At 32.7% G+C, this 20,856-nt stretch overlaps 1 protein-coding gene across 1 annotated transcript in view; it reads right to left on the bottom strand.

Annotated features, from left to right (window-relative positions):
• Window positions 1-20,856, bottom strand: part of LOC111708504 (Golgi-specific brefeldin A-resistance guanine nucleotide exchange factor 1) — a 40,537-nt gene that overhangs the window by 2,793 nt on the left and 16,888 nt on the right. Inside the window, exons 24-32 of the mRNA XM_023481907.1 lie at window positions 17,751-17,872; window positions 17,057-17,171; window positions 13,516-13,615; window positions 11,793-11,913; window positions 10,679-10,804; window positions 4,950-5,046; window positions 4,718-4,807; window positions 4,006-4,067; window positions 2,667-2,760 (exon numbers count right to left, since the gene is read on the bottom strand). Of these exons, the coding sequence (XP_023337675.1) occupies window positions 2,667-2,760; window positions 4,006-4,067; window positions 4,718-4,807; window positions 4,950-5,046; window positions 10,679-10,804; window positions 11,793-11,913; window positions 13,516-13,615; window positions 17,057-17,171; window positions 17,751-17,872 (927 nt within the window). The remainder of the gene's footprint in view (window positions 1-2,666; window positions 2,761-4,005; window positions 4,068-4,717; window positions 4,808-4,949; window positions 5,047-10,678; window positions 10,805-11,792; window positions 11,914-13,515; window positions 13,616-17,056; window positions 17,172-17,750; window positions 17,873-20,856) is intronic.

Below are 20,856 nucleotides of genomic sequence, written 5' to 3'. Positions count from 1 at the left end.
TTGTTCAGTTAAAATGAAATGTCCACTTATCCAACCCTCTAGGGTGTTAAAGTTTTGATGAAATTTGAAAGGAAATAACTTAATATAATGGAAGCGGGGACATGAATATAATGGATGGGATTAGAATATATTATATTTGAATAAAGATCGGAGAAGTTAGAGAATAGGAAAAGGATTTCTGAAAAGTATTGATAAAGTAAGTTTAGATTATAATGAATGGGAGCTGTAATGCTAAAGGAACAGAACCAGCTCAAACTCAAAGTTCAGACAGAATATTTACACTTTAAGGCTTAAAGAGACTGTAGGCGTAATTCCATGGGTCCCTTTATTTAAAGAGTGATATGTTCGATTTACAACGGTACCCTTTAAATCATTGTCTATTCAAACATAAAAAATAATATCTTTTTTGTCTAAAAATTGATAATTTTCAATTGCAATTTCTTTAAAAATAACTTGCGGATTTCCACAGCAAGACAGATTTAAAGATAATCTTCAGAATTCAAACCTTTTCAGGTAAAAAAAACCACGATATCTCCCTCATTGTTGTTCAGAGAATGGTTTAAATGGTTTAAATGGTTTAAACCGCTGTGAATTGTAAAAAGGAAGGAGGTCACATTGAAATTACATCTTCTGTCCCTTTAATGTAATGATTGGATTGCATGAGAAGTTTAAACTAAATTAATTTTTACCTCCCCCCCCCCCCTATATCTTTTAAAAAATAAAAAAAGGGGGGGGGGGGGGGGGGGGCTGGCAGAGTAAATGAAACCCAAAACTGTTTACTCTATCCACAGTAAACAATTATTAAAAAAGGCTCAAATTTATACAAGTGTTTGGGAAAATTAAAGAAAGTCAAATTATGGAACATGATTAAATTATGAAAAGTAATTAAATTTCCGTCTAAATATTTCACGTCCAACTTGAGTAAATTGCACGTCAGTTTGAAATCTTTTATGCCATCAATCATTACTCTCCTTATTAAAGAGGTATTGAGAGAATCAATAATGTTCTGAATTTCTAATATATAACCGAATAAATTTCCTGTTTCCGTACATACAAGGTCGCAAAGTCGTAGCAGTTAAGTCGCCTAAATTTGACCTTTTCCTTATGTCTAGTTAATTGTGATATTGAAGACCAATTAATATTGGTTAAAACATCTAGAATAAAATATATAATCTAGGATAATTGGTTAAAAACCTAGAATAAATGTATAATCTAGGATAATTGGTTAAAACATAAATGTATAATCTAGGATAATTGGTTAAAACATCTAGAATAAATGTATAATCTAGGATAATTGGTTAAAACATCTAGAATAAATGTATAATCTAGGATAATTGGTTAAAACACCTAGAATAAAATATATAATCTAGGATAATTGGTTAAAACACCTAGAATAAATGTATAATCTAGGATAATTGGTTAAAACATCTAGAATAAATGTATAATCTAGGATAATTGGTTAAACATCTAGAATAAATGTATAATCTAGGATAATTGGTTAAAACACCTAGAATAAATGTATAATCTAGGATAATTGGTTAAAACACCTAGAATAAAATGTATAATCTAGGATAATTGGTTAAAACATCTAGAATAAATGTATAATCTAGGATAATTGGTTAAAACATCTAGAATAAAATGTATAATCTAGGATAATTGGTTAAAACACCTAGAATAAAATGTATAATCTAGGATTATTGGTTAAAACATCTAGAATAAAATGTATAATCTAGGATAATTGGTTAAAACACCTAGAATAAAATGTATAATCTAGGATTATTGGTTAAAACATCTAGAATAAAATGTATAATCTAGAATAATTGGTTAAAACACCTAGAATAAAATGTATAATCTAGGAAAATAGAAAGAAACATTTTTCACCTGACTTATCAACTTGATAAAGCACTGATTTGTGTTTGACTGACAAAGAGAAAAAGTTTAAATTGAAGAAAGTTTTGATGAATTTTTTTCAGAATTTACTTCGTTTCACCAAACCTAGCTTTAAACTTGTATTCACAGGCGCAGTAGGTGGGAGTGTGTGTTCCAGCTTCAAGAAGTGTATATTTCAAAACTTCACCACTGTATCCTCATAGATACTTCCAGCTTCAAGAAGTGTATATTTCAAAACTTCACCACTATATCCTCATAGATACTTCCAGCTTCAAGAACTGTATATTTCACCACTATATCCTCATAGATACTTCCAGCTTCAAGAAGTGTATATTTCTCACCACTATATCCTCATAGATACTTCCAGCTTCAAGAAATGTATATTTCACCCCTCATAGATACTTCCAGCTTCAAGAAGTGTATATTTCACCACTATATCCTCATAGATACTTCCAGCTTCAAGAAGTGTATATTTCACCACTATATCCTCATAGATACTTCCAGCTTCAAGAAGTGTATATTTCACCCCTCATAGATACTTCCAGCTTCAAGAAGTGTATATTTCAAAACAAAATAAGACTCAGCACCAACTAATCTTTACATGGTTGGGGGGGGGGGCAGGACAAGTTTTGTATATTTGTCAATTAGTTCGTTTTTAAATAATAGTATGTAAAAGAATTCATTTAGAAAAAATAATAATTTTTTACAATACAATGCAGTACACTTGTTATGTAAACAAAGATAAGAGGGATGGGAGACAGTTTTTGAAAACTCACCAATAGTTTCTTGTCATCTTTACCAAGATCAATCCATCCTCCGCTTTCAGCTCTATCCCGTCCTCCACCATCCTCACTCTCACCTCCTTGACCACTAACATACAGAGGTTTATAGTAGGAAAGTGAGGTCCATAGTGAAATAGTGAGGTCAATGGTAAATAGGTGAGGTCAAATAGTATAATAGGAAGATTAACGGTATAATAGTGAGGTCAATAGTAGAAAAGCGAAGTCAATAGTAAAACAGTGAGATCAATAGTAAAATAGTGAGGTCAATAGTAAAATAGTGAGGTCAATAGTAGGAAAGCGAGGTCAATAGTAAATAGGTGAGAACAATAGTAAATAGGCGAGGTCAATAGTAAATAGGTGAGGTAAATAGTAAATAGGCGAGGTAAATAGTAAATAGGCGAGGTCAAAAGTAAAATAGGTGAGGTAAATAGTAAATAGGTGTGGTCAATAGTAAATAGGCGAGGTAAACAGTGAATAGGTGAGGTCAATAGTAAATAGGTGAGGTAAATAGTAAATAGGCGAGGTCAATAGTAAATAGGTGAGGTAAATAGTAAATAGGTGAGGTCAATAGTAAATAGGTGAGGTAAATAGTAAATAGGATGAGGTAAATAGTAAATAGGTGAGGTAAATAGTAAATAGGCGAGGTCAATAGTAAATAGGTGAGGTAAATAGTAAATAGGTGAGGTAAATAGTAATAATGTGAGGTAAACAGTGAATAGGTGAGGTCAATAGTATTAAGTGTTTTTTTTTGAAAACCTAGCACTCAATGCTAAACACTATTATTAAAAATTACAGTTTACAATAAACGATGGTTTACTATGAAGTTTACTATGAAGTTTACTACCTTATATTTGCAACATAAAAGTCAATACTTAGTTTAATACCTTTAACAATAAAATGGTTCAGTTTTATAAGATTTTAAGGTCCTAGGTTTATCAAATATAGAAAATTATTATAAGAGAACCGATGGATTTAGTCCCTTTCCAATGTTTCTCATAACAAAATACTAGTTTTGTACATTTTTTTGATAAAAAAGTGTCATCAGAATCCGACTTTTAATGATAAAAGAAAAGAAAATTGTGATATACATTCTAGAACACTAAAATTGTTTGTTATTACAAAATTTAACGAACTATAGGATTTCAGTAAATCAAGCATGGAAATTAACAATCCTTCATGAACTCCTCAAAGTTAAAGATGATAATTTTGTTCATATTTATCATATTGTTTTTATTCTTATCATTTTATCGTACTTTTTTATTTAGTGTACTATATAAATCTATAAAGATAATAATGTTAATAGTGATAATAATAATAATAATGATTAAAATACCTGTCCTCATCAGTTCCTAGCCCTGATGAAGGTAAATCTGGACTAGCTCCGGCTCCAACAACCTCAACAATAATATTGACAATGACCATAACTGAATCAGTAACAGTATCACTAACAATGACAATGACAATGACAATGACAATAACAATAACAATAACAATAACAATAACAATAACAATAACAATAACAATAACAATAACAATAACAATAACAATAACAATAACAATAACAATAACAACAAGCCATAAATTTCTTTTTGCTTTGATGATTTTAATATAGAACATTCATTATTACTTTCAATGCTAGCCAATAATGTATAACAATAACAATAACAAGCCCTGCATTTCTTTTTGCTTTGATGATTTTATTATTGCAACATGATTACTTTCAATACTAGCCAATAATGTGTGGACCATTTTTACATTAAAGTATCCCCCCCCCCCCCTGTCGAGAAGTTTGAAACGCAGTTTATGTTTAAAATCGAAGAAGGAATTGTGAGGGGGGGATATAAAATGGATCTATTTGAATAGAAAGGATTAAGATGGAACTGCTAGGGGAGATTAATACATCAAAGAAGGATTACAAAAGATTTATGTAAATCTCAAGAAATGTCAAAATGAGGAAAACTTTTGAAAAAAAAACTTTAAAAAAACATTATGAATAAAAATTTAATGTTTTTTCTAAATCCATTATAGAAAAAGGTGTTCTGTACCTCTAGCAGACTAAAGACGACAGACCAGTCCTCAGCAGAGTGAATATTTGCGGCATTGTTGCGCAGCAAATCATGGAGACCGTAACTCACCTTATCGACAGAATTAGATAGATTTGTTGTATTAAAATAAAATAAAAACAAAAAAATCGTTTTCCCTCATAAATTATGAGGGAAAACTATCATAAATGAATTTTTTGATTATGTATATGTTTAATTATGAGATAAAACAAACCTGTTTAGAAACATGAAAAATAGACCCTGGTTTCATCGCCAGTAATATCTTCAAGGATTGAACCACCGTGGAGGCAATCTCTTCCTTCCTCGCCAATCTAGAAGTAGACAAATATTTCAAGATAAAATTTTAACATTTAAGTTCAACTTTTCCTGCTGGCCGTAGGTAACAAACATACACACCCTTCTATAGATATAAAGTAGTAATCTTTGTTTGTGGCGGTGGAACCACGGAAATGTTTTTAGCTTGGACAGCGTTGACTTTTAAGGGTAGTTAAGTTTCCTGACGAAGCTAGGTTCCCAAGGTAGTAAACACTACACTAATACACATATATGTTTCGTCAATATTCTATATAATAAAACAAGATATTCATACATATGTTGCGTATAGCCGGCCAAACGGCTGGACCGATTGGGCTAAATTTGTTTGTGGACGCTCATGGTTGGCCGGGGGGTGTTATAGGCTAAAAAATCATTTTTTTAAAAATATTTTTTCCTTAGACGACGCCGGGCCCTTGAGCTAGTATTTTATAAAAAAAAAGTATGGCTTCTAGCAGTATGACTGAATGAGGATAAGCTGGAGAATATGTCCTGGGTTAAAGTTTGATGCATGTTATGGCAGACTAGAATATTGAGTTAACTAAACTTATCTCGTACAGAAGGACTGAGGGAAGGGTGGGGGAATATATTTTTTTAACGGAGAAAAAGGGGGGACCTTTTTTTGGAGGGGGGGGGGGCATGCTTCTCGTATGAAGGAAAAAATTAAGAGATACTAGTCTAAATGATTTTAAAAAAATTAGAATATCAAACGTTTTTAACAAGTCTAAAAACATGTTTAAAGGTACCGTAAAGGAAAAATGAAAGGGGCCGGGTATAGGCTGAAACCTGAGAATCTCAGGAGTAGAACGATACCTTTGAGACATCTATCTGATGTTCCTGTCTCGAGAAATTTACATAAAACTGTGTCAAAATTATACCAAAACATTTATATGTAAGATATACGTCCGTATTACGTGACCATAACTCCCTCCAATTACAGTGCAGTATACTGGTCACATAATACAGACGGAGGCACGTGACAATATTACTGCATTGCCATTGGCTGGAGTGTTGGTAACATGGTACGGACGTATAAATGATATTATCAATTATATCAATTAAAATTTAAAAATTATTAAATTCAAATAATAAAAGGAGCACAGTTGAGTTTCTCAGACTCCTCTGGTTATCGTCGTTTTTAGATTGGTTTCGTATTTATTGAATATTAAACAAAATCTTACAAATATACGTTATGGTATTATTTTGACACAGTTTAATATCAATTTCTCCAGACAAGAACATAATATAGAACTCAGGTCTCAGGTTTCAGCCTATACCCCCTTACATTTTTCCTTTACAGTAATAATATTGACGGACAAATCGGAAACTTTTGGTTTAGATGGAGCAAACTTACAAAACTTCACTCCTTTACCCCCTTGACATTCTTTCAAGAGAATTGATAAAAATACAAATCGATTCAAATCCTGAACTCATGATTGGCTGAGGTTTAAAATCTCCGACTCTCATCTGAACGTTGACCAGGGAAAAGAAGAATATACGGATAAAAGAAAATGTTTAGATTAATTCCACGAGATTAGATCGATTTAATGTCACTAAGTCCACTGCTCAATTTAGTTGTGTGTCCAAAATAAATGAATAACAAAAATTAATTTCTAGTGGTAGTTGCAGTCTTCAAAAATGAAAAAGTTGCTCAAGCCAGGAAAGTCGAGCTGAGGCTTTCTCTCCTCAAGGGACCCTTAATTAAAAGAAAAAGCAGTGCATGTCCGATTCACAACCTTTATCTGATCTGAATAACGTGGAAGATATCGTCGTTTCCAACATTTTCCACATTGTTTCTGCGACAAAAGATCAATCAAAAATAACCAATTTTTCAAGAGAAAATCTTGACGTCTCATACGTTCTGGATTAGAAAAACTTAAAAATAACGTTGTGAATCGGACATGACATGCCACTCTATATAGTTAGAGGGTCCCTTTCAACCCCATAATCTGAGAGCACATAGCTGGTGTGGGGGGGGGTCATCCTATTATCATGAATATATATTTTCTCGATTATCTGATCCTATTATTTTGAACAAGGTTTAAAAAGAAAATCCAATTATTTTGAGTAAAGTTTGCAAGATATAAATCCTAGGCAGGATAAACTAGACTATGCTGGGAATAATAAAGGAAGAAAGTAGGACATTTTACATTCTTGATCCGGTATTCATAACATTCACAGAATATTTAATGTTCACGCTCCAAGAATAAAAACGGGAAACTCGGTTACAAACCTTCACTAAGCAAGGTATGGAGGGGGGAATACCCCACACTAGACACTTCAAAATTAAAATTTACTCCTTCTAAACGACACCAAAAAATAGTTGTTGTCCTCAGTTTTTAACATTTCTTTCGTGTTGCATTTATTTGTATAATATTCAGATTTTTACCCAAAATATTATGTTTTGGATGCAATTCTAGTCTCAGCATGATATGCAAGAAATAATTAATTAAACAATCATATTGTAATTAATTCAAGTTTTGTAGTATTTCTAGGATATAAATTATAGCTTAAAATCATTAAACAGGGAAATTCTAATTCTAATACTACTCAACAACGAGTTATTATAAAATTGAAAAAAATAATAAATAACATGTTAGAACCATTTTGTGTAAAAGTTCATAAACATTTTGATATTTTCCCCCAACTTGACATCTTCATAAACATTTTCACATAATTTGTTTTCCATTTTCTAACACAACAAATATAAAATTCAAGTATATTGATATCAGGGGCCAGGGAGATATAAATATTTCTAAGTTAAAAAGAACAGACACGAAAAAAATAGCAAGAACAAGAAAAAAAAAATTGATAATAACACGGAGAACTAGGATAAGAACAAGGATACGAACACGGATAAGAACAGGATAAGAACAAGGATAAGAACAAGTGTAAGAACAATGATAAAAACAAGGATAAGAACTAGGATAAGAACAAAGAAGGATAAGAACAAGGATAAAAACTAGGATAAGAACTAGGATAAGAACAAGGATAAGAACAGAACAAGGATAAGAACTAGGATAAGATAAGAACTAGGATAAGAACTAGGATAAGAACTAGGATAAGAACTAGGATAAGAACAAGGATAAGAACAAGGATAAGAACTAGGATAAGAACAAGGATAAGAACAAGGGTAAAAACTAGGATAAGAACTAGGATACGAACAATGATAAGAACAAGGATAAGAACTAGGATAAGAACAAGGATAAGAACAAGAACAATGATAACAATTAGCATAAGAACTAGGATGAGAACTAGGATAAGAACAAGTGTAAGAACAATGATAAAAACAAGGATAAAAACAAGGATAAGAACAAGGATAAAAACTAGGATAAGAACTGGGAAAAGAACAAGGTAAGAACAAGGATAGGAACAAGGTTAAGAATTAGGATAAGAACTAAGTTAAGAACAAGGATAAGAACAAGGATACGAACAATGATAAGAACAAGGATAAAAACTAAGTTAAGAACAAGGATACGAACAAGGATAAGAATTAAGTTAAGAACAAGGAAAAGAACGAGGAAAAGAACGAGGATAAGAACAAGGATACATACTAAGAATACGAACAAGGATAAGAACAAAGAACTAGGATAAGAACAAGGATAGAAAAAAGAACTAAGATAGAAAAAAGAACAAGGATAAGAACTAAGTTAAGAACAAGGAAAAGAACAAGGATACGAACAAGGAAAAGAACAAGGATACGAACAAGGATAAGATATAAGTTAAGTACACGAATAAGAACAAAGAACTATGATAAGAACAAGGATAATAACAAAGAAATAGGATAATAACAAGGATAAGAACAGGGACAAGAACAAAGAACTAGGATAAGAACGAAGAATTAGGATAAGAACAAGGACAAGAACAAAGAAATAGGATAATAACAAGGATAAGACAAGGATAAGAACAAGGACAAGAACAAAGAACTAGGATAAGAACAAGGATAAGAACGAAAAACTAGGATAAGACACGAATAAGAACAAAGAACTATGATAAGAACAAGGATAATAACAAAGAAATAGGATAATAACAAGGATAAGAACAGGGACAAGAACAAAGAACTAGGATAAGAACGAAGAACTAGGATAAGAACAAGGACAAGAACAAAGAAATAGGATAATAACAAGGATAAGACAAGGATAAGAGCAAGGATGAGAACGAAGAACTAAGGATAAGGACAAGAACAAGAACAAAGAAATAGGATAAGAACAGGGACAAGAACAAAGAACTAGGATAATAACCAGGATAAGACAAGGATAAGAGCAAGGAAAAGAACGAAGAACTAGGATAAGAAACCAGGCTAAAAACTAAGTTATTAAAGTTATAAATAGAGAATACATCTGTGGTTTTGCACAACGAAGAATCGGTTTCCTATAATATGGTTAAAAGAAAATAGAAATTGCTAGTTTACAAAGAAAAGAAAATTTATAAAATAAATCATTTAGGATTTTCTATTTTGTCAAAGGAACTGATTAAAGAGTGTATTTAACCCGGATTGAAGCTTATATAAAAAAAAAAACCGAGGTTTAAACAGTTCAAAGGGAAATAAAACAGACAGTATTTTAATACAACTTTCAGCATTAATTGATTATTTATTAATATAATACATACCTAAATATGTACTTATATTTAGCAATAATTGCGTTTAAGAAAGAAACTTCATAAGATAAAAAGGAGATATTTTGTTATGCAAATATACCCACACGACCGTTTAATCTTATTATTAATATATTGATACTTTTGATAATTTTTTTCCATTCCATGACTTTGTTTAAAATATAGCTGCAAACAAAACATATTTCCATTTATGAATAATAGTTTTCAGATTGTTTGTAAGAACTAAACAAGATACGTTCTCTCTATCCATCATATTTCTATTCTATCTGGAAACCCAGAAAACATGAAACTATTTCTATTCAAATATATGTACATCTAAGAGAAATTCATAAAAACATCAATGATCCAGCAATGTGAGCTAGCTCCGTTCTAATTCCTCTAAATATTTCTGTACAATATACAAAATATATTATACACGTACTGGAAATATTAGGAATTCGGAAGCTTCCACGGGGTATTTTCTTAATAATATATCTTATCTAATCAATTATGTAGAATTTTTTTTTATACTGATTCGAAATTTGTTCTTATAACCTGTCTGCTATCCATACTGACAACCAGTGCTTAGTACCCCATATCTGACAGCTAGCCTGAGTACAGCTGTCTGTATCCTACCTGACGAGTACAGCTGTCTGTATCCTACATGACGAGTACAGCTGACTGTATCCTACCTGACAGCTAGCCTGAGTACAGCTGTCTGTATCCTACCTGACAACTAGCCTGAGTACAGCTGTCTGTATCCTACCTGACGAGTACAGCTGTCTATATCTTACCTGACAGCTAGCCTGAGTACAGCTGTCTGTATCTTACCTGACAGCTAGCCTGAGTACAGTTGTCTGTATCCTACCTGACAGTTAGCCTGAGTACAGCTGTCTGTATCCTACCTGACAGCTAGCCTGAGTACAGCTGTCTGTATCCTACCTGACAGCTAGCCTGAGTACAGCTGTCTGACAGCTCTCTCTCTGTCTGTATCCTACCTGACAACTAGCCTGAGTACAGCTGTCTGTTTCCTACCTGACAGCTAGCCTGAGTACAGCTGTGACAGCTCTCTCTAGTTGGAAGAGAGTATCCAGGGTAGGAGCTGTAGCACTGATAAGCCTGGAGATGTGATCAGACACTCCTCTCCATATTATCATCACCCTACAACAAATTCAACAAATACAAATTTTACAATAATAAGATCTTTTGTAGATTTTAAAACAGAATAAACTGGATACTTAAGAATACAAAGGAAGAAACTCCATATTAATGTTAATAGAATGAGAGTACTTTTTCAGGAAGTGATATAAACTGCAGTACACAATTATTTTAACAAAGATTAGGAGTGGTGTTCCCGCTGTATCTTACAAGTACGGACAAAAAAAGGCGTAGGAAAAGTGATGAAACAAAATAGCGGGAAATATAACAAAACAGACTCAAAATTACCTTCTAAACATTTCAACTTTAAAGAAACATGTTTTGATTGTATGGGGGGGGGGCAGGGGGTCTTTTGGGTTCCAAAGCGGCAATTACAGATTTTTGAAGCTAGTCATAAACAGGAAGTTTCTGTGAATTTCTAGTCCCCCCCTATTTAACCCTTTAAACCGCGCATTGACTGAACAAAAAAAAGAGATATCCTTGATTTTCAATTTAAAAACACATAATTTAAAATTAAAAAGTTCAAAATATAAATTTCTTAAGGATTTATGCAGATGTAAATCTAAGGAGAAGGAAATTTCAAATAAACGTAACATTTGTGTGTTTCTAAGAGATATTTCAATTATCTTCTATAAAATTCAAGGAATTGAATGCACTTGGAAAATATTTAAAATTATTCTGTCTGTCGAATTCTTGCAAGTATCTCCCGCAATACCAAACATGATTTGCAAAATAACAAATTTGCATTGTTATATCTTCTGCAGTGGTTTACACCTTGCTATACTACACCTGGAAACCTACATTACCAGAGGGCTGTATGGAATTTCTTTGCTAAAATACACATTGGTTGATACCGTTGCTAAACTGTGATCTACATTACAAGTCTCAGATATAAACATTGGATTGAAATATAAATATTACACATCACTTAGTAATTCAAATATAATCGCCCTTTCCAAATTTGATGATCAGTCTTTTTAAGGTTTCCCACCTGTCTTTGTTAGCAATAGTTATCCGTGTAATAATCTCCAGGTAGAAAAGTGTAGCACGGTGGTCAGCCTTGTCATCCCCAGAGTCCAGACTAGACCCAGATATCAGGAACCTCATTAATTCTAAATATAATTAATAATTAATTATCAATTATCATCCCCAGAGTCCAGACTAGACCCAGATATCAGGAACCTCAGTAATTCTAAATTAATAATCAATTAGTAATCCATTATCATCCCCAGAGTCCACACTGTCCCCAGATATCAGGAACCTCGTTAATTCTTTGTATAATTAATTAATGATTATTTTATCATATGTAAATACAAAAAAGAAACAACTTTTTTTATTGATTATCACAAAAATTCAGAAGGGAAATTATTGAAGAAAAAAATTGTTTCTGTGACATTGCAGACTACTGCGTAATATCTACGAGTGGGGTGTGGACTGTGCGAGCCCCATCTATTCTGGTCCGAACCATACCCACTTGATCGCTCTTAATTGCATTTTTTTTAAATACCAAATGTTGTAGGTTTTGAATCCGCTAAGACTTATTAGAATCTTCGACATTAGCCTGATCGACTAAATATCGAATGAGGTTTTAAGGTTGAAAAGAAGTAAAACTTTTTGTGGTGGCTGAAAAAATGTGGAAAATAGCTCGGAAGCAGATTTGACGGGGCCTCTTCCTCCCCCCCCCCCCACCTTCTCTTCTTAACATTACAATACAATATATTAATTATTGAAGAGAAATATGTTCTTTATACCTCCGGGATGCTATTCCCACATACACACTTTTTAATAAAAAACATATATATTAAATAAAAAAGTCCGCACCTTGTTCTATCAATTGCAGGAGCCATTTCTACTCACTTTACAAATCAAAAAACATTTTTTAGGAAAACATTTTATATCATAGAACCTGAATTGTCCAATAGGTTACAATTGCGGTGAGCACTTTTTAAATCAAAATGTATTTTTTTCACCCCTCGCAAATTCCTCTTTTTAGGTTGAGTGGGTTTTCGTGAAATATTAAACAATTTAATTCTATTTCCAATATTTGTATTTAAAGTTTACCACTAGGATATGATTAATGGTTTCAGTATTCATTTATTAAAATATTTCCTTTCTCATGAACAAATGCGGAAAGATACATGAACAGGGAAATAAAGTATGTTGTTAACACACAAATATTGTAAAAGTTACAAAACATATTTTTAACAATATATTATAATATTCGAAAAATACTATATTTACATATTATTTGCAAAATAAAGAACGTTGAATTACTATTGTACACACGCAAACAAACAACCATCATTCCTTTTTAAAAAGCTGGTTTTTTGGTATGCAACAATTTGCATTTAATCCCGCCGGGATATTTTCATTGAAAGATACTTTGAAAATCTACAAAGGCAAAAAAAATCCGCAAAATCCGCAAGCCCTCGTGTTTATCATTGAATCCTCTCTTTAAAAAGGAATGTCATTTACTCTCAGACAAATTAGAATCAATGGAAATTTGTCTGAGAGTAAATGATACATTCCGTAGAAGTGAAAATAAAAATCTAATATGAATATTTTTACACTTTTAAAGAACTTCCATTAATATTTGATAGAGTCAGTTGATATTACGTTGTCTGCCCTTTTTAACCATAAAATCTCTGGTTTTAGGTCAAACAACCGTTAGTTTCGTTTTATCTAGCTCGGTTGATAAGATGCAATGAATTTACCTTGTAAAGACTCTGTAAGAAGGAACTTTGATTCGGTTAACAAGTGCTCCGGGTGACATTCAGATACTGTTTTCTTAGCAATATCTATACAATCCTCTTCCTAAAAATACAGTTGTAAGTGGGATGGATTTTTATAACTATCTTATATAATCACTGGTCAGGGTCCCAAAGTTTTTGCAACAAACTCTGGTTTTCTAATCCCTATATCTTAACTTCTCAATGTTGTAAACCTTAAATATTTCAAACCGGTTCAAATCCTTCCTTAATCTTAAACTTTGAACGCGTGGTTCAAATTTGAACCGGCGGTAGGTAATTAAGCGATGTAGCTAAAATTCATTAAATTCGGTAGCTGGTTTCAGGTTTGGCTTATTTGCTTTAAAATGTAAGACCCTGTCCATAAAAAAAAACTTTCCCGTTTTGCTGGTTTTCACTATATTTGTAATACTAGGCCCAAGAATTCAATTTATATTAGGATTCCAATGCAATGTTGAATTAAACCTTTATTAGGTTTACAACAAACCATTTACAGAGAACTCCACAGTATTAAACCTATTTAAAGAAACCTAGGAGAATACAGAGTACTCATTCAACAACGCTACAGTCATTCAGACAACGTTCTAAACATAAAAAAGGAAATAGTTCACAAACAAACAAAAAACGTATCTTTATCTACAGGGCTGAGGATCCCTTTCATTTTGATGCGGATCCGGATTAGCCCTGAGAAAAAAATAAATCCAGATCCGGATCCATTTCATGAACTTTTCTTTTGAGGACTGACATTTCATTGCAGATCGGGATCCAGCTATAAGAGGTTAAATAATGCGGATCCAACGGATCTGAATCCTAAGCACTGTTGATCTGAGTAACGATGACGGAGAGATTACGGTGGGAACAAATTATTTGATTGTTAAAGACAATTCTTTAAAGGACGGTCACAATTTTCCTGTAAAAAGGAAATTTCCCCCCAAAAAATGAGAAAATGCAAAAAAGAGGATAATTCCCAGCATGAAACTGATATTTGATATTGTCAGCATGAAAATTTCTAATGTAGTAAAATCTGAAGAAAAAAGTTCCATATTTAGAAGTAAATTTCCTGAAAGTATCTAAGTAATTCCTAAGTAATGCATCCCATTATACAGTATATAATGTACACAGAGCATACTTGGATCCAGGAAAATTTAAATTAATTTTTAATGAGATTAAATTAGGCAAAATTTTCAGAACACTATACTACTACTGGGAATATGTAAGAAGAAGCGTTAAGAAAACTTAATAAACATAAAAGAAAATGGTAATAGTCCAAAAATGGAGATGGGAAAATTAGAATGGAAGCAATCTAGGATATGGGATTTTATCCTTTGATATGTATTTTTGAAATTTCTTTTGTCGAATATTTCAGTAAAAGATGGAAATAATGAAAATTTCCCCTACATACTGTTGAATTTTTATTCTTCCATCTTGGGTTATAAATTTTATCGATAAGTATTTTGTTTAACTGCTTCGATTAGATATATCGATATATTCTGAAACTGTTTCATCTTTTCTGTAATTTTATCAACCTTCCCATATTCTAAATAATCCTCCGGAAAACATTATACTTAACGGAATACTTAAACTAAATATTCCGGAATTTTCACCTTAATTAAGAAACTAGAGTCACAAAAATTCTAAAAAAAAAAGAATTTTTTTTTCAAATATTTTTTCCTCGTCTTAGAATTCTATAGATGTTACTGGACTATTAAATTATCGGAAAAGCTAAATTTAAACTTTTTTTACTTTGAGTTTATGTGTTCTATAAACGTTACTGTTGTTGTTGTTAAGAATAAATAAACAGTCAACCATCATTCAGATAAAATCAAAGTAAAGCCTCTGTAAAAGAAGCTGAAATACATATAGTGACAGAAAACTAAAATTTCATTCTAAAGACCAATTTTATATGAAGCTTGTTTAGGATCCGTTGGATTCGGAACAAAAAAGGCTTCCTGGATCCGGATCCAAATATCAACCAAAACTTGCTAAAATATACTTTTTAATCTCAAAAATCAAATTTTGACTGTTTTCTAAAGAGAGATTATTATTAAAAAATCCTAATCTCTGATCGGCTAATCAAGTTTTAGCTAAAAATAAGCAATTTTTTGATCAAATCTTTTTTTGTTCAAACTATTTGTAAAAAATAATTATTGAAGAAATGTTTAAGACCTGGATAAGGATCAGGATCCATTTATTTCAGGCGGATCCAGGTTCCGGATCCGGAGCAGCATCAAAATAAAATGGATCCTAAGCACTGATATAAGGCTTTGTGTAAGGAAATGAAAGTTCTCAAATAGGAACTGAACTATTTGATACCTGGAATCTCAAAACCAATAAATCTAAAATTTTATCCTCACACATTTTATAATTTCCTGTATCCTCTCAAACTTTTATAAATATTCATTGAGAAGCTATTTTAGATTTTTCTTATATCCACACGTTTTAGTTTAATTAAAAAGAGACTGTTCTCGAATCTTGAACAGAGCATAAACAAACAAAGAGCTTCTGAATTTCTGAATAAAAAAATATTTATTTCTTAAAAAAAAATCTTTTTTTAACAAGTTTAAAAAATTATTTTTAAATATCTGCGGAAAAATTGAACATGAAAAGGCAAGTTTTTTTCATTCTTTTTATCCTTTTTTCATACTTTTTACCTAAAAATTTATTTACTTCCCTAAAAATAATTTAATTTCCCCTTTTCAGCGAACACCAACTTCTGGGGTAAAATATATGATATGAAAAGTATGCCAAAAATGAGGATTTTTGATTATACCAAAATTCTCCAACAGTAGGATTTAAGCCCTAATTCGTTTCCAATTCTAAAATTCGATTTATTTAAAAAATCCCCGAAAACAAATTTGGGTTTATAGCTCATTTATAGTTTTGTAGTCGTGTAGTTTTAGAAAATAATCGTCCCCGGGTTGAGAATGAGAACAACAAAAAGTCTTGATTTCCTTCAGCTTGAGTGTGAGTGTGCAATGATGGCATGAATTAGTTCTCTAGAAAGAGACCTGGGAGCCTGACTGTGAGTGTGCAATGATGGCATGAATTACCTCTCTAGAAAGAGTCCTGGGAGCCTGACTGTGAGTATGGAATGATGATTACCTCTCTAGAAAGAGTCCTGGGAGCCTGAATGTGAGTGTGCACTGATGGCATGATTTACCTCTCTAAAAAGAGTCCTGGGAGCCTGACTGTGAGTGTGCAATAATGGCGTGAATTACCTCTCTAGAAAGAATCCTGGGAGCCTGACTGTGAGTGTGCACTGATGGCATGAATTACCTCTCTAGAAAGAGTCCTGGGAGCCTGACTGCGAGTGTGCACTGATGGCATAAATTACCTCTCTAGAAAGAGTCCTGGGAGCCTGACTGTGAGTGTGCACTGATGGCATGAATTACCTCTCTAGAAAGAGTCCTGGGAGCCTGACTGTGAGTGTGGACTGATGGCATGAATTACCTCTCTCGAAAGAGTCCTGGGAGCCTGACTGTGAGTGTGCAATAATAGCATGAATTACCTCTCTAGAAAGAGTCCTGGGAGCCTCACTGGATGCTACGATGAAGGATACCAAGGAGTTGATGAGTCCACTATCAGCCTTCTCACGAGGAATATCCTCACGGAACAAACAAACCCTACACATAGATTATAAAATTTTCACGTTAAACAATTATATTCAAAATATGAAGATCATTGTTTTTAAAGTTTTAAATATAATATTCTATTTCTATGTTCATCTCAACAGCAATACAACCTCCTTGTAAAAAAATTTAATATTTCAAGTCTAGACTTGGATTTTAGAGAGAACTAATATTTAAATTTAGTATTAAAGATCTGCGATATCAAGTTACAAAGAAATAGGGATTAGAAAATTAGAATTTGTGCCTGGTTCAGTTTTTTAACTTACTTTTAAGTGATATTTGAGATTTTTTCTTTGTCCAACCTCCACGGCCTTGTCCTACTCGTCATACTCGTTCTACCCGTCCTACTTGTCCTACCCGTCCTACTTATCCTACCCGTCCTACTTGTCCTACCCTTCCTACTCGCCCTACTCCTTCTACTCGTCCGACCCGTCCTACTCCTCATACTCGTCCGACCCGTCCTACTCGTCCTGATCCTCTTACTCCTTTTACTCGTCCTACTCGTCATTCTCGTACTACTCGTACCACTCGTCCTTCTTGTACTACTCGTCCTAATCGTTCTACTCGTCCTACCTGCCAGAGGACTCAATATAGTCCTCCGATTCCATTAGAGAAGGTGGGAGGAGTTGACACTTAAACATCTGCAGTAGGCACTCAACCAGATTCCTCCATCCCTCCCGTAGTATATCTCCATACTAAACATTTTATATATAGTTAGAGGAACTCAACAATAATATAAAAGGGACTGTAAGCGAAGTTTCAAGTAGCCCTCCATGCAAAGAAGACAACGCCCGATTCACAACGGTACCCTTAAAACTTTGTCTGGTCAAGAATGAATTAGATATCCACTTTTATAATTATAAAAATGGAATATTTTAAATTGGGATTTCCCAAGGTGCATTTCCATGAATGAATGAATGAACATACAGGAATTTTCAGAATTAAACACTTTTAAACTTAGAAAAACGACAATATTTTCCACAATATTAATTAGATAAAGGTTTCAAGGGTTTACCGTTTTGAATCGGGCACTACCGTATTTGCATGGAGGGTCACTTGTTAAACCTTTCATAATAATACAAATAAGTAACAATCATAAAATAACAATATCCAATACAACAACATTCAGAATACTATTATGAATGCCGTGTGCCATTTATAAAACTCACAGAATTCGCACATAAAACCGCAATGTCAGCAGTCAGCCCCATCAGGGGGGGGGGGCAGTGCAGAACTGCAGAGGTCCTCAATTGTTAATCACCGCCAGCCAAACGTGTTTTGCGGTATGCGCGCTCCTCAATTGGTAATCAGAAATAAAAAAGTTAACATTAAATCGTTCATTTCTTAAAAATAAGACAATATTGACCTCTGTTACTGGCCCTATAGTGTACAATATTCTTAAAGCTTTCTTTATTGCTCCTCCTCAGTTTCAAAAAAAAATCGAAGTACGCAACATAAAGCTAGAAAAAAAATTACGAATCTTAAATCCAATTCGTCAATGAAAATGTGAAAATGAAGTGTTTACTAGAGCTTCATGTGGCAAATTTATAGATTTATTTTCGAAACTGAGGAGCAATAAAAAAGCTTTAAGAATATTGTACTCAATAGGGCCTAACAAAGTTGTCAATATGGTTTTATTTCTAAGAAATAACAGATTTAATGTTACCCTTTTTGTCCGATTACCAATTGAGATGTTGGAGATTACCAATTGAGGAGCGCGCATACCGCAAAACATGTTTGGGTGGCGGTGATTACCAATTGAAGATTTCTGCACTCCTCCCCTCGCCCCATATCAGGTTTCCCGTGAAATAATGACCCAAATTTTTTCCATGGAAATCCTTCGAATCTCTCAACTTCTTAGAAGTTCAGAGAAAGGTTAATATTTCAACCATAAAATCAACGAAAAGAAACAAAGAAAATTAAAATAACATAAATAAAATAACATCGATCGTCTGATGATAATTTATGTACATTTATAATAATGCTCTCATATACTCATAATAATGCTTTCATGTACTCATGTACGTGTGTTGTTTTTTAAAGAAATTCCATTTCTGTTTCTAAGAGAAATCAAAATATATTGAAGTGTGTGCACTATGCAGAGAAATGTAAGTTTTATAGTTCAGTATTTCATCTAAATTCGACAAGATTGCTTGGATTCTAGGGCCCTCCAGAGAGAGGGAGAGTGCAGAAGTCCTCAATTAGTAATCACCGCCACCCAAACGTGTTTTATGCCTTGCGGCATGCGCGCTCCTCAATTGATAATCTCCACCACCTCAATTAGTAATCACCGTAAAATCTTGTTTTATAAGATTTTAATTTAATGCATCTTTAACATAATTTTCGACATATATCGGGGTTTCATGGCATCTGTATTCACTAATTATTTCTAGCGCTTCATTGCTAATTGCCTAGTGTGGCAAATTTATAGATTTATTTTTGAAACAGAGGAGCAGTAAAGAAAGCTAAGAATATTGTACACCATAGGGACATTTACAGAGTTATCAAGAAATAAACGATTTAATGTTACGCTTTTTTGTCTCATTTCAAATTGAGGAGCGTGAATGCCGCAATACCCATATGGGTGGCGGTGATTACTCATTGAGGACTTCTGCACTCCCCCCCCTGCGCCAGACGGAAGGGATTTCAAAAATATTAATATTCGAAATGAATAAAAATCTTGAATCAAAGAAACAATCTCAATAAAACTATACGAATATTTTATCATCAAGTACAGGGTGTCCAATCATCACATTAAATCGTTTATAGCTTAAAATTGCGCTTTTTGGGACTAATTAGAAAAAAATCATTCAAAAAAAATATAAGGCTAATATAAAAATGCGCATGCTGATAAACCTAAGTTTTTCGAGTATTATGTGCGTATTTTGGCATTAAAGCTTGGAGATAATCCATTATACATCTTTAGATAAAATAAACTACATTAAATATATTTTACGGACACACTGTTTACCACATGTTCTACATAAATTAATATAGAAGTTGGTAGCTCATAAGCCTAATCCAAGTTTTCCATTAACAAAAACCCGCCAAACTTTTCTATAAAGCATACTTTTCATACAAACTAACAGGTTATTAAATATATTCAAATTTCTATAACTTTGTTTAAGATTGGGTCTTAATATTTTTTGTTTTCATCTTTCTCTGCAGCATGTAGCAGCAAGTCAATTTTATACTTACAAAGAACCCAAAATTAAAAACTAAAAAGGTTAGCTATATAAACTAAGAGATATTATACATTCATGATCAGATATCAACGGTTTGAAGGTTACCGTTAAGAATCGGACATGCCATTCATTTTCTTTTAAATGGAGGGTCATCTGATATTACGTGTACAGTCCCTTTGAAGAAATAAATTTACTCCAAATTCAAAAGAAACGCATGTTACCGAAAAGTTCCTTAATATTCTATGTTCTGCGATATTCAAGCATACAAGTACAAATTCATGATAGATTAACGGATAGACAGATAGACATAAAGATAGATTTAAGTATATTAGACAGATAGACATAAGAACTACACTCGACAGTACAGATTGGAATTATTTAGAATTTAAATAGATTAACGGATAATATACAGATGGACATAAGAACAACACAAGGCAGTGCAAGTAAAAGACATAAAGATTAACTATATTAGACAGATAGCATTAAGAACTTCA

This window comes from Eurytemora carolleeae, unplaced genomic scaffold, assembly GCF_000591075.1.
Source record: "Eurytemora carolleeae unplaced genomic scaffold, Eaff_2.0 scaffold38, whole genome shotgun sequence".
Taxonomy (NCBI): Eukaryota; Metazoa; Arthropoda; class Copepoda; order Calanoida; family Temoridae; genus Eurytemora; species Eurytemora carolleeae.
Note: the sequence above shows the minus strand (reverse complement) of the source record. Positions and strands in the feature narration are given on the sequence as shown.